This window comes from Natator depressus, chromosome 25 (genome assembly GCF_965152275.1).
Source record: "Natator depressus isolate rNatDep1 chromosome 25, rNatDep2.hap1, whole genome shotgun sequence".
NCBI lineage: Eukaryota > Metazoa > Chordata > Testudines > Cheloniidae > Natator > Natator depressus.
In genome coordinates, this window is record NC_134258.1 from 15,407,344 (window position 1) to 15,421,797 (window position 14,454).

Here is a 14,454-nt window from a genome sequence, read left to right on the forward strand (position 1 = left end):
GTCAGCGTCTCGGACAGGCTCCCGGCAACGTCCGGGGCCTGGCACCGCACCGCTGGGGGCAGGCCCAGCTCCCGGGCAGCTCTGAGGGACGATGCCGCTCACAAGCTCCAGTGCTGGAGTCCGTGTGATTGCCTGGGCCCCGGGAAGGACTCGCCTGGTAGCTGGTGCATGCAGCAGCCGGGGGAGCAGATCTCCCTCCTCGAGCTCCTTACGGAGGTCATTATCCTGTTGGACCCCAAATCCCCCCAGAGCCCCGGCCCTGCCCCTTCCCTTGGCACCGAACACGGCAGGCCCAACCCCCTGCTGTCACCATGGCAACACAACCAATGGCTGCAACTTCCACCCGATATTTGCAATTTGTGCTTTATGTAACGAGCCGGCCCCGCGAGCACCCCGGCTCGGCTCCCCCCGTACCACGCGCGGCCGGCAGGCAGGCCGAGCGCAGCACAGCCCCGGCGGGAGAGGGCAGAGCAGGCCAGGCAGCGGGAGAGAGAACTTCAGGGCTAGAGGCTGCTACGCTGCCCGGGCGCTGGTCTGTGAAGCAAGGGCACGTCTGGGCCCAGGCGTTCAATGCTGGGAGCAGAGCGGCTGCTGTGCATGGCCCAGGGGGCACGGGCGTGATGCTGAGAGCCTGGGGCATGCTGGCATGGCCTCCGGCCAGCTGGCCAGCGAGCACCCTCCCCCATGCCACCTGCTTCTCTGTCCGCAGAGGATGCCTGTCAGAAGCTGGCGATCGAGACCCTGGGAGAGCTGGACTGGTGCTTGGACCAGCTGGAGACCCTGCAGACCAGGCATTCTGTCAGCGAGATGGCCTCCAACAAGGTGAGAGACGCAGCAGCTCCTCGCAGGAGCCCACGATCCCTGACCGACCCTGCTCCTGCCTAAAAACCCCCACCCCAGCCGTCCTGTGGGCCACAGCTGTGCAGAGAGAGCTGGTGGCGAGCCCCACGCCCCGTCTTGCAGAGCCTGGACGCAGGGGGTCGCACTCCCCTGCCTCCTTCCCCCACAGGAATGCAGCCCGCTCTGGGCTGGAGTGCGGCAGCTGTTTGACACACAGCGATGGCACGCAGCAGATCAGGACAGGAAGTGGAGAACACTCTAGCCAGCTGACATGGGAAGTTTTGGAAAATGGTCCCCAGACCAGAGCCGTGGGGCTAGCACCTTCTGCTGGGCGCTTGGCAGATTATGGCCAACACTGTCGACAGAAGCTGCTGGGTTAGGTGCCTCTGCATTTGGTAGCGGTAGCTCCAGCTGAATCCAAGGCAGCTACGGGTGAGTAGCCCTCTGGCAACCTGGCTCCATGCAACTCCCGCGGGGCCCGACTCAGCATAGGTCTGCTGCTGCTCTGTGTGTCACCCTGGAGCCCAGGTGCCCCAGTCACTGGCCAGGACCCATTGCGCTGGGCGCTGCACAACCACAGACCAGAGAGACACTGCCCCACACCACAGTGACACTACCGGGCGTACCCCTTGTGAGGATGGGACGCAGCAGGGAGCGGGGAGTGTTGACCTGGGAATGTGTCCTGGGGATGGGAGACCTGAGAGCCTGTCACCTGAGCCAGGAGGGGGTGGGGAGGTAACACCTCTGCCCGGGAATGTGAAGACAGGCTGCAGAAGGGAGCCTGCTGGCGGGGTTTAGTTTTTTGTCCACCAGCCACAGCCTCAGGTCGGAAGGGCACTGTTCATACAGCTGCTCCAGTACGATCAGGTCCAGCACGATCAGGTCCAGCAGGTCCTCTTTAACTTGGGCCCCCGCTGTCCACTTGCGGGCATATCCCTGCATTTGGTTGACCTGTTGTAGGTAGGTGACCTCAGGTGTTTTACGCTGACTCCGGAACCTTCTCCGGTACATCTCGGGGGTCAGCCCAAACTCACGGAGCAGGGCCTGTTTGAACAGTTCATAGTCCCCTGCCTCCGGCCCTGTCATTCGGCTGTACACCTCCACGGCTTTGGGGTCCAGTAAGGGGGTGAGAAACTGGAGCCTGTCTGCAGGGTCAACCCTGTGCATCTCGCAGGCATTCTCAAAGGCCGTCAGGAAGCTATCTATGTCCTCCCCCTCCTTCCGCTGGGCCAGGAAGCACTTATCAAAGCTCCTTGCAGTCTTGGGTCCCCCCTCACTCACCGCAGCCGGGGCCCCACTGCTCCTCAGCCTGGCCAGCTCCAGTTCATGCTGTCTTTGTTTCTCCTTCTCCTGATGTTCCCTCTCCTTCTCCTCCTGCTCATGATGATGTTGTTTTTCATGATCCTCCAGCTCCCTCATTTTCATCTCCCTCTCCCATTCCATCCGCTCCAGGGATGGGGAGCTCCGCCCGGAGGGTCCCCTGCTGGCTGCCGGGGTCAGGGCGCCCTCGGTATTCGCTGGGCTTCCCCCAACCGCTCCCCCAGGCCTAGGTAGGAAGGGTCTCTCAGCAGCAGTCTGACCCCTCCCAGCCCAGTCAGGCTCCAGGGCCCACACTGCATCCACCGGGCAGCTTCCCTCAGGGACAGGGATCGGGTCATCCAAGCGATCCCTCTCCTCCAACTGGGCAATCAGCTGTTCCTTGGTGGACCTCCCGATGTGCAGCCCCCTCTGCCTGCACAGCTCCACCAGGTCGCTCTTAAGGCGTTTAGCGTACATCTCCCTGCTGGCCACTCGCAGGCCGGGCAGCTTTCTACGGTTTCCAGGAAAAACCCCTCTTGTTTCAGTCCTTCTTGAGGTCACCACCTCTTTGCCAGGGTCGAGCTGCAGACTCCTCCGCCCCTGGGACCGCTCGCTGCAATCCCCCGGGGGACCCTGTTACTGCAAAAGTCCTTCTCTCTGGTCACACACTCCCAGGAGTTAACCGCCCCCTGAAACTGTCTCTCTCTGAATCTTCAGCATGCCTGGTCCCCGTCAATCCCCCTTCGTTTTACTGTTCCCCAGTCACTTACTGCAGGAAGTGCCATTCACGGGGTGCAGTAGATCCCACCGCTGCCACCAGTTGTCACGGAGTGTGGGGGAGTCCAGGCCCTGCACCCCTCTTCTTGGGATTCACTGAGACTCTCAGCCAGCCAGTAAAACAGAAGGTTTATTGGACAACAGGAACACAGTTCAGTTGTGGGTACAACCAGGACCCCTCAGTCAAGTCCTTCTGGGGGAGCAGGGAGCTTAGACCCCAGCCCTGGGGTTCCCTGCGTTCCTCCACCCAGCACCAAACTGAAACTAACCCCCCCCCAGCAGGCTCCCTTCTGCAGCCTGTCTTCACATTCCCGGGCAGAGGTGTTACCTCCCCCTCCCCCTCCTGGCTCAGGTTACAGGCTCTCAGGTCTCCCATCCCCAGGGCACATTCCCAGGTCAACACTCCCCCCTCCCTGCTGCGTCACATCATCACACCCCAGCGCCAGACTCGGCCTCATTGCCCCCTGTGCGTTGGCTCCCACTGTATGGATGGGGGGGTAACATCTCCACCAGACACGGTGTGTGGCCGGGGTGCACTCCCTCTGGGGTGGCGCAGGGAGCTCCTGGCAAGAGGGTGTCTGCTGCTTCAGAGCCCTTGACCAGGGTAGCAAGAAGCAGGCTCAGCAATGTGCCCAGCTCTGGGATTCCCCACACACCATGAGCTCAGGAATTACGTTCCCGCTTCAGGGCTCTTCTCTGACTGAGTTCTGCACTGACACGTTCTTCGCTCCCAGATCAGATTTACCTTTGGGGTGCAATGGCTAATGGGGTCCTTCGGTGACACTGTGCCCCGCTCGGAGGGCTGGACATTGCTGCTCCTCTCGCTGACGGCAGGCCCAGGTGGGTGGAGGGAGGCGTTAGGATGTAGTCATATTTATGGTTAGTTCTTTGACTGTGTGGGCTCTGGTGCCTTTCTCATGGGGTTCAACGCACAAGGGGTGCGCATACACACAGCCCCGCCCCAACCTGCTCACGCTGCAGCAGCCAGAGAGAATCTGGGCTGTGCAGTGGGCCTGGAAGGTTAAACCCTGGCTCTGGCAAACCGAACGGGGGGTGAGTGCCAAACCCGAGTGAATGCCTTGCCCACAGCTCCTGACCCTTTCTAGCGAGGGGTCTCAGCTGTAGGCCTCGCTGGTCTGAGCCGTGGTGTCCTGGCACAGGGAAAGTGTGTCTCAGGGAACCGGGTCCCAAGCCATCAAGCGAGGGCTCAGAGCTTAAAGCCAACACATTGGGAGCCAGCCCAGCCTCTAAAGTGCTGGTCTAATGCCTCTCCGCCTCCAGGCAGACTGCAGCCTTCGGCACTCGCTTAAGCCTGCGACCTCAGGCCTTCACACTCAGCCGCCAGGGTGTGCCGAGCAACCCAGGAAGAGCCAAAGGACTTCCCCCTGCTTCGTGAAGAGAGGGGAGCACCAGGGTGGTGCTGGTGTGTAGTCACTGGGGCCTTGTCGGCACTGGCAAGAACTGCACCGTAATTCACCAGGGTGGCAATGGAGGAAGGGTGGCCGTGTGGCTACGGCCTGGCTTTGGGAATCGGGGGAGCGAGGCTCAGTTCCCAGCTATTGCTCTGACTCCCTGGGTGATTTTGGGCAACTTACTGGATGTTTCCATGCCTCAGTTCACCACCTGTAAATGGGAACAATGATGCTTCCCTGCCTCCAGGGGGGCCATGAAGATAGGTCCATAGACACTTAGGATGTGCTCAGATTCTTCTGCCGTGCGTATCCAGGCTCAGAGGCTCTGAAAGCTGCCGAGTCCTGCCCAGAGAGGGTTGGATGTTGTCGCCACTGCCGTCCTGGAACTCGTCAGTGCTGACAAAATGTGAGGCAGAAAATCCCGCTCTCCTCCGGAGGGACCTGCCTGGCCAATTGCTCTTGCAGAAGCCAAGCCCACGAGCGATTAGGTTCCTGGTCCTTCCGCTCTGACGAATGTTTGGAGCGGGCTAGAAGGCAGCGGAGACGCTCGTGTGTGTTCGGCGCCAAGTTCTCGGCTTACGTCGCCCGCTCCTTCCTTCCTGGTGTTACGCAGACGTGGCTGCGGCAGCATGTGCTGCGCCGCTCGATCTGCACCTCGGCTCCTTCTCCGGCTCATTTCGGTTTCAGGAGCCTGCATTGCCAAGTGGCTCAGGACTGCGGGCTGGGCCTTCCTTAGAACTGGTCTGATCTGCGGGGTGGGGGAGAGCCCCGATACACACACGCACCACGCAGAAGCGGAACCGGGAGCTCAGGCTTCAGCAGGGTGCCAGGGGTGTAACCGGGAGCAGAGGCTACCCCAGGCTGCGTTGTACACACGCGCTGTCTCTCTCGCCAAGAGCCGAGGGTCTGGTAAAAGGCATTCCTTCGCCAGCTCTCGCTCCAGCACCCGCAGTCCAGCAGCCCAGCCCTCAGCCCGGGATGCTGAGAGCCATTGACCCAGCTGTAAACCCTGCATATAATAGAAACCATTTCAAGCCAGGGGGTGCACCCCCAGCCCCGCTGTGCCCCTGGCCCCACCTTGCCATCCTGAGCTGCACCCACCTCGAGGACTGGGCCCCATTTCCTGCACCAGGGGAACAGAGGCGAGAGCTGTCACCGTGACAGCCCAGGACCCTGCTCCGCAGCCCTCCCCACACCTGTCCTGGCAGCTGCACCGAGCCAGGCTCCGTCCCCTGGCCAATCTTTGAGATGGAGGCTGGCCTGCAGCACACGAAGGGTTAAAGCGGGCTCCCTCGGCGGGGGCTCAGGCAGCCAATGGGAGACCGGTGCTGGGTCCTGCCCCTGCTGCGGAGCCCTCTCATTGGGCAGCAGTGCTCTGGGGGGGCTCCCTGCCACGGGCGGAGCAGCCCTGGGGTGCCCGGGGCAGGCGCAAGGCGCTGGGCATGGGTCCGGACCCCCGCAGCCCGCCACGATGCAGCCGAGAGCTGAGCCGCCAGGCCCCCACGGCCTGCGCTGCATCCCACGCTCAGCATCCCGCTCCAATTCGTGGGGCATCAGGTTTTCGGCTGATCCTCCCCGGCCCCCCCAAGGGGGGACGAATCCCCGTTTCCCAAGGAGCATCCCTGGCTCCGCCGAAGGCTCCCGGCTGCATGGTGCCAGGCTTGCGGGGGGGAAGCTGAGATGCCTGACGCAAGGCCTTGGATCTCCGCAGCCTGGGGCTTTATCAAGGTAAGTGGGTGAGCTGGCCCCAGGCCCAGGGGCTTGTCACCCCAGCAAACGGCGTGGCAGCCTGGTCCAGTCCCGCCCTCTGGCTCTCACACCCCAAGCAGGGTGCAGCCTGCTCATGCTGGGGCCAGGCTGCCCCCCCGGGCGCCCTTGTGCTGGAGAGCCCGGGTCTAGCGTGTCACCCATGGCAGCTGTTCAGGGGATGGCAGGTTGGCCCCCAGTCCTCACAGTGCCAGCTCCCCTGCAGCGCGGAGGGAGGCCGGCTTTTCCAGCCACAGATTCCCAAAATGCAGCCCTGGTGCCCCTGGCTGTGCACTGAGGCATAGGTGCCCACCTGGGGAGGCAGGGCCAGCCATATTTCCCATTGGGTGTCCTATTCTGCCTCGAGCAATTGCCTCCAGCCCTGGCCCTTGGTGATGGCTTTAGCTGCCCCAGTCATGTTTTGTCTCCTGCCCCAGAACCAACGTCACCCCCTGGAAATTCTCCCGGTGAGCTCAGCCAGTGCCCTTCGCAGGGTCCCTGCCAGGCACCTTCTCCAGGGTGGCATTGAGCCTGTGCCCACGGCAGTAGCTCCCACGCTCTGTGTGCTCCCTGCTCCTTTCACACGCACGTGGTGCTGTGCAGTGGGACTGATCCAGAGTGAATTCCCTCCCTCGCCCAGCACTGCAGCAGCCCTGGGGGGCCATGCTCCACAAGGGCAAGGGGCATGCCAGGGACAGATATGCATGTTCGCTGATGCCTGCCACTCCTGGGCTGGAAGAGTTAACCCAATCCCTGGGGCTCCATGCTCTGCTGGGAGCAGTGGGCCATCAGTGGGCCATGCACGCTGCGCACATCCCGGAGAGGGTTGAGCAGCTGCTGTCACCCGGCCACACAGGCCGTACGGCTCGTCTCCTGCCCAAAGGGGCGTGATTGGGAACGAAGGGCCAAAGCTAGATCCCAATGCACACGGTTCAGGGAGCAAGACCTGCTGCCAAGCTCCTGGCTGAGCAGAGGCGTGACCCTGTGTTGACCTGTCTAGAGGCGAACTTGGCAAACGTCTGAGGAGCAATTAGGGCCCAAGTCTCTACCGGGGCCTCTGGGCCTCCCATGATAGAGACCACCCCTAATCACAGCAGCGATAAAAGCCTTCAGGTGGCAGGCCATTCACTGAGCAGACCATCTTCAAAGCCAGCTTCCTGAATGGGTGCTCAAATTACCGGCCTGCCAGTCCTGAGCTCTGGGCTTCCCTCCCAGGCCCAGCCAGTCCCTTCACCGCCCAGCTGATCAGGGGCCAGACTGCCAGCGTGTTGTGATTGTGCCACGTGCAACGTGTGTCAGACATGATGGTGTGAACGCAGGGTCCAGCCCACTCCCAGGGAAGGAGATCGGTCTGAAAGCAGCCTGTGATCAGAACAATTTGCTTCAGCTGCACCTGCTGGGATATTCCCCAAGAATGAGCATGAAATGGGACAACAGCCCTATCATGGAGTATAGGGGAGTATGGAATCCTCTTCTTGGGATTCACCATGACTCTCAGCCAGCCAGTAAAACGGAAGGTTTATTGGACAACAGGAACACAGTCTAAAACAGAGCTTGTGGGTACAACCAGGACCCCTCAGTCAAGTCCTTCTGGGGGACAGGGAGCTTAGACCCCAGCCTTGGGGTTCCCCTGCTTTCCACCACCCAGCACCAAACTGAAACCAAAACCCCTCCAGCAGGCTCTCTCCTCTAGCCTTTGTCCAGTTTCCCAGGCAAAGGTGTCACCTGGCCCCACCGCCTTCCTGGCTCAGGTTACAGGCTCATCCCCTGCTCTCCCATCCCCAGGGCACAGTCCCAGTAGAACTAGACGACATTCCTCGGTCAGTCCACCCCGCTCCCTCCTGCGTCACAGGCCCAGATGCAGCGAGTTCATGTAACAGCCCGTGGTCACGTCTGTGCAGCTCGCACCTGTGCGGGCTACGGCTCTGTGTTTACCTGCTGGTGCCGTTCCGCGGTGCAAGGTCTGGTGTCGTACACCTTGGAAGGCCCAGGTCATTATGAGCACATTACAATAAAACACGTGAGAACCTCCCAGGGCAGAGTGCTGCAACGCTCAGGGAAATGAATTCCTGTTGCCATCTCCAGAGCCCGCTTGGTGCTTCCACTCCACCCGTTTCCCATTCCCCTGGGCAGGGCCATGGAGGCTGGGGCGGGTCCCCCTGCTCAGGTCCCCTGGCCGTGTTCCTAATGGGCACCATTTCTTGTCTTTGCAGTTTAAAAGGATGCTGAATAGGGAACTGTCGCACCTTTCCGAAACCAGCCGCTCTGGCAACCAGGTGTCTGAGTACATCTCCAGCACCTTCCTGGGTGAGTAGCAGAGCCGGGGATGCCGCGCCTGCCCCGTCCGTATGCCAGGTGTGCCCCGTCCATACACGGTGGCACTTTCCTTTAGAGTATGTGATGTCTGGAGTTGAAAGACCAGTGAGAAGCCAGAGATGGCGGCTGGAGCCAGAGATTTTCTCTTGTGCTTCACTGTCCTCATCACCTCCCCACTGAGTGCTAAGCAAAGAGACGAGCCCTAGCCACGTGCGGAAGCCCCATTGTCTCTAGGCTTTCCTAGACTGGGCCAAACCCAGGCAGAAAACATTGAGGGGTATTGGTGCACGGGGTGGAAGAGCCCTGCCTCTTGCATTTTGTTTCTGATTCAATTCTGTGTAATCTCTTTGGGGCAGGGTGTGTTTGCAAAGCACCAGCACAAAGGGGCTGGGGCGAGCCAGGGGTGGCTGTAATCACAGGGCTAATGATTGTTGTGAGGGTAGCTAGGGGAAGATGCTGTACCCGGCAATGCTGTGTCAGCCAGCTAGGGAAGTTGTGTGACACGTCACTAAAGAGACAGGGCATGCCACAGTCTCCTGGGTCCTGCATCATGCCCTGACTAAGCACATCATCCACTTCTTCCCAATGACGGGCCGTGGGAATGGCTGCCCATGAGGCCTCCCCTTTATCTCCTTCGGCAGAGAAAGGAGAAGTGGCCTTATCTGCCCTCCTGACCTCTTGCCGGGTTACTGTGGGAACGTGGTCTCTGCTGGATGTGACGGGGCTGATTAAAGTGGCAAAAGCAAGGTTGTTGGAGAGAGCTGGGGCTGCGGCTCTCTCCTGGGCCCCCTCCACCCCCGGTCAGGATTGAGGGGCAGGCAGGAGGGATTTCTCTGCGTCTCGGCTCGCTGTACTCTCTACGTGTCAGTGTGGTTGGGGTGGGGTCCAGCAGCCTTGCAGTGGCCAAGGTGTGTCCAGCGTTTAGGAAGGGCCTGGTTTAACACGTCCCCAGCTGCAATTCAGCCTGTTGCCCCAGGGCACTCTGCCGGCTTTCCAGCTGGAGATAAAGAGCCGGCCACGTTTCTAGTGCCACAAAATAGTGACACAGAGGCCAGAAGATACATTCCTCAGCATGCGCTGATGTCGCTGCTGCCAGCCCCCGCGTCCAAGAGGAGGGTTTGCCCGGTAACGGAGGGTCCGTCTGCAGAGCACTCGGGAGTGGGACTGCAGCATGCATCGGCACGCCCGAGCCTCCAAGAACAAGAGCACCATAGCCGTGGTAGCTGGGGGCGCTATCCCCCTGAGGATGACCCAGCGTCCTGGGGGATGGGGGGGCTCCTCCATCTTCACTGCTGCTGTTACTGGAGGTAGCCAGATCAAAGTGAGCTTTGTATGCACACCTGCTGCAGACCGGAGAGCAGTGCGGACCGACCATTGAGAGACGGCGACACCAATGGCTGCATGAACGCTGCCCGGTGCCAGCCAGAGGCTGCTGGCCTCTCACCATGCGCCTCCAGCCATGTCCGGCACAGGGCACCACAGCTGTTCCAGGGCTCTGTTTGTAACTGCAATCCAGACCTGACCTGGAGGCGAGATGCTTTCCCTGTGTCTCTTCCTTTCCCAGCAGAGCAGAGGGTGGAGCCGGAGCTCAGCCAGAGCCCTCCTGCTGGAGTCAGCTGGCAGTGGGAGGGCAGGGGGCTCATCTCCGGGCGCCTGGCTCTTGAACTGCAGTGCCGTGTCCAGACAGATCTGGGCAGCATGCGCTGCGTGCAGCTGGCAGCCGATTCCTTTGGGTTTCTCTTGCACAGCCCAGCTCTGCATGGGGCCATGCACAGACCCTGCATTCCTGGGGCTGAGGGCTCAAAGCAGCCCGGTAAGCCAGCGCTTGTCCCTCTGGATCAGCCCTGTCCCGCACACAGACTTGGCTTTGCTTTCAGTTTCCCCGCCCCCCTTCAGCAGCTGCCTGTTTGAGGAGTGCAAACGCCTTGGGGCGCCCTGCAAAGTCTCAGGCCCTTTGCTGAGATAGTGGGGCTTTAACAAAGGGAGCATTCCTTTGGGTATCTACCTGGCTGCAGGAACAGGAGAGGCCTCCACAGATAAAACCTGCACCACTCCTGCCCCCTGGGGCACTTTACCAGTCAGAATGAATGCAGCTTCCCAGCCCTGCCTCTGGGCTGCGTCAGCAGCTCCATTTTACAGATGGGGAAACTGAGGCACAGAGCAGGTCAGCGGCTCTCCTGGGAGCCTCTGGCAGATCTCGGAACAGCACCCTAAGGGCGATGGAGCAGAGTTGTCTGGAAATGAAATGTGTCTCTATGAAGAACCCCGGCTTGCCACGGTTCCCGGTGCTGGTGTGTGTCGGGGAGAGGGCGGGGGGTGGTTTACACAGGCGATCCGTGCACGTGCATGTGCACCAGGGGAGAGGGGAGGAATTGGTCTTTGAAACATCAGTTTAGCTGGGAAGCTCCAACATTCCTCAGCACATTGTCTCCCGTTGCCATGGCAGAGATAATATTATTCGACTCTGCTTACGTCAATTCTGGGTCTGAGTCGTATGGCGGGTGGGTCAGGCCTGAGCAGCGTGAAGCCGTGGGGCTCGGGCGGAAAACACACGGGGGTTGCTCCAGGATTTTAACTCTCTTGGAAACTGACAGCAGTAAGCCCGGTCACAGGCCGGGGCACTGAGCTGGCTGCTCTCAGGCGCTGAGTGCGGGCGCTGGGCCGCAGTGCGGGACTTTGACGGGCGCTTGGCAAGGGTCACGCAGTGTTCGCAGGGGGAGGGGGGAGCTTCCGGTTTGAACTCCCCACTGCCCCTGCTGCCTGTCACCCGCTGCCTGGGGCACAGGTCAGGGGCTTTCCCCCGGCCTGGCAGTGGTGTCCCGATCCTGGGCACCCCCGTTGGAAATCTGCCAGTGTCATGCTGCTCATGGACCTCACCCAGCTGTGCTGCCAAGGGGCTCCGAGGTGGGGGGCGTTCAGTGGGCTCTGACCAGCCCGGGGCCCGCTGGCTCTCAGAGCAGCCTCGGCTCACCAGCTGCTCAAGGAAGCAGGACAGAGGCAGGTTCTGGAATGGTCACAAGGTCCGGACCCGGGCAGCATCCCCAACTCCCAGAGGGCGATGGCCTGCCGGGGGGGCCGTGCCCGACGTGCTGACCGTTCCCTGCATTTTCTCTCCCCCAGACAAGCAGCATGAGGTGGAAATTCCCTCCCCGACGCCCAAGGAGAAGGTCGCAGAGAAGTCGACGTGCCCCATGGCGCAGATCAGCGGCCTGAAGAAACTGACACACAGCTCCAGCTTCATCAGCTCCGGCATCCCTCGCTTCGGGGTCAAGACGGACCAGGAAGGGCTCCTGGCCAAGGTAAGCAGGGGGAGGAATGCTTCGCCCCAGGGCCCCTCGGCCCCATGTCCCCCTGGCTGCACCCCCCATCCCACCGCCACGTGTGTGCCGGCCACACACCCCCACCCCGTCCCACCGCAACGCATGTGCCAGCCGCACCCCCCGCACCCCGTCCCATCGCCACGCGTGTGCCAGCCGTGCCCCCCGCACCCCGTCCCATCGCCACGCTTGTGTGCCTGCTGACTCACTGCCACGTGTCTCTCCCAGGAACTAGAAGATACAAACAAATGGGGTCTTGACATGTTTAAAATCACAGAGTATTCTGGCAACCGCCCACTCACGGTCATCATGTACAGCATCTTCCAGGTGAGTGAGCCCCAGGGTGGCTCCCAGTGGGGGCAGGGCATGGGCAGCGTGGAGCCCACCTAGCAGGGGGCAGGGTGGGGGTGGGGGCTAGGACGGGGGGGCAGGATAGGGGTGGGGGACAAGGGATGGGGGCAGCACGGGGGCAGGGGTGGGGGCAGAGCATGGGGGCAGGGCAGGGACAGCATGGGGGCAGGGCAGGGGTAGGGATGGGAGCAAGGCAGGGGGCAGAGCATGGGGGCAGGGCAGGGGTAGGGGGCAGAGCATGGGAGCAAGGTGGGGATGGGGGCAGGGCAGGGCTGGGGGGGTAGGCGGGGGCGGGGGGGAACCGCACGGTGCCTCTTGCTCTAACCTGACCTCCCAGCACAGTCGCTGGCCTCACCTCTCCCAAGCTCCTCCTTGTCCGAACAACCCTACAGGGCAGCGGTTTGGGGAGGTGCCAGGTCAGCCACGGGTCGGAGAAACTCCCTGGAGCCTTGAATTAAAAACCCTTCGTCCAGCCAGCGGGCGGGGGGGGGGTGTCCCGGCGTCCCCGGGCGATGCTCTGGCACTGCTCCCTACCAAGCCAGGCAGGACTCTGGGGAAGTCTCCTCTCTGGGAGCAGCCTGTCGGCAGGACACACAGCTCACACAGCTTCCACCTTCCTGGGTCTGACCTCGGAGCATTCAGCCTCCTCTGCCCCTCCGTGCGCTTCCCACAGCGAGTCCGCCCAGGCGGGGTCCTGGGGAAGCCAGAGGGTCCTGCCCCCCAACTCCGCAGTCAGACGTGACTCTCAGCCAGCCAGTGAAACAGAAGGTTTATTAGACGACAGGGACATGGTCTAACACAGAGCTTGTAGGTGCAGAGAACAGGACCCCTCAGCTGGGTCCATTCTGGGGGGCAGTGAGCCAGACAGCCACGTTTGCCCTTCACTCCATGTCCCCAGCCAGCCTCAAACTGAAACTCCCTCCAGCCCCTCCTCCTCTGGGCTTTCCCCTTTCCCCGGCCAGGAGGGCACCGGATTCCTTTGTTCTCCAACCCTTTAGCTCTCACCTTGCAGGGGGGAAGGGCCCAGGCCATCAGTTGCCAGGAGACAGAGTGTCGGCCATTTATGTACCCTGGCCGTTTACTCTGCAACAATTACACCACCTTATCCCACCCCCTAGAGACTTAAGAAATGCCTAGGGGGAACTGAGGCACCCCTACAGTATTCAGAGGAAACATTAAGAACAGTCCCACTTTGTCACAGGGTGTCCCTGCCGCTCACGGAGCTGTGCCCCCGCCCCGATCCTGCTAATGCCCCCCCCACACCCCCCACCATTCCCTCCCTGAGCTCAGCAAGGCCCTGGCTGTGGCAGTGCAGTGGGGAGGCATGGGTGGAAGCCCCTGGCTAGGGGAGGGGATGGGGAGGATTTGCAGAAGCAGCCGGGCAGCGGGCACAGTGCTGCTCCCACCATTCCTACCCCACCCTTTCCTGGGCAGGCAGGGGCTGGGCATGGCTGGCACAGCACGCTGGCCCTGGGGTACCTGGGGCTCTCTCTCTGCTGAGCTGGGCCTGAAGCCAGGGACCAACCCTGGCTCGTACTGAAGCTGCAATGGTAGTGGGGAGGTCAACACCCTGCACTGAGCCCATCCCGCCCTCTCTGCTGCCCGGCAGGAGCGGGACCTGATGAAGACCTTCCGCATCCCAGCCGACACCTTCATCACCTTCCTGATGACCCTGGAGGACCATTACCACGCCGATGTGGCCTATCACAACAACATACACGCCGCAGACGTGGTCCAGTCCACGCACGTGCTGCTATCCACGCCGGCTCTGGAGGTGAGAGGGGGGACAGCTCTCGGAGTCGCTCCCCCATCCAGGCTCCAGACTGGGCGGCTGGCGGGGCTGCACAATGGTGTGACTCCATGGAGGGAAGGAAAACGGCACATCAGGTCTTCCCCTGGGCGCCAGAGCTCAGCGCCCCCCAGAGCACGTCTCTCTGCAACCTGGGCTAGGTCTGCACCACGTCACAAGCCATCCATCCCCAGGGAGGTTTGTCCATCCTTTAATTAAGGAGCCATCTTTGCACAGGAATCATAGACTCGTAGGACTGGAAGAGATCTCGAGAGGTCATCTAGTCCAGTCCCCTGCACTCAGTGCAGGACTAAGTATCAGCTAGACCATCCCTGACAGGTGTTTGTCTAGCCTGCTCTCAAAAATCTCCAATGATGGAGATTCCACAACCTCCCTGAGCAATTTATTCCAGTGCCTAACCACCCTGACAGGTAGGAAGTTTTTCCTAATGTCCAACCTAAACCTCCCTTGCTGCAATTTAAGCCCATTGCTTCTTGTCCTGTCCTCAGAGGTTATTGAGAACAATTTACCTCCCTCCTCTTTGTAACAACCTTTGACGTACTTGAAAATTGTTATTATGTCTCCTCTCAGTCCCCTCGTGCAGCCC

General features: G+C 61.2%; 1 protein-coding gene across 2 annotated transcripts in view; it reads left to right on the forward strand.

The window, feature by feature from the left end:
* Positions 1-14,454, forward strand: part of PDE4C (phosphodiesterase 4C) — an 82,286-nt gene that overhangs the window by 61,147 nt on the left and 6,685 nt on the right. For both annotated transcript variants that reach the window (XM_074939321.1, XM_074939320.1), the window contains exons 6-10: positions 710-822; positions 8,288-8,381; positions 11,511-11,689; positions 11,936-12,034; positions 13,668-13,832. In XM_074939321.1, the coding sequence (XP_074795422.1) occupies positions 710-822; positions 8,288-8,381; positions 11,511-11,689; positions 11,936-12,034; positions 13,668-13,832 (650 nt within the window). The remainder of the gene's footprint in view (positions 1-709; positions 823-8,287; positions 8,382-11,510; positions 11,690-11,935; positions 12,035-13,667; positions 13,833-14,454) is intronic.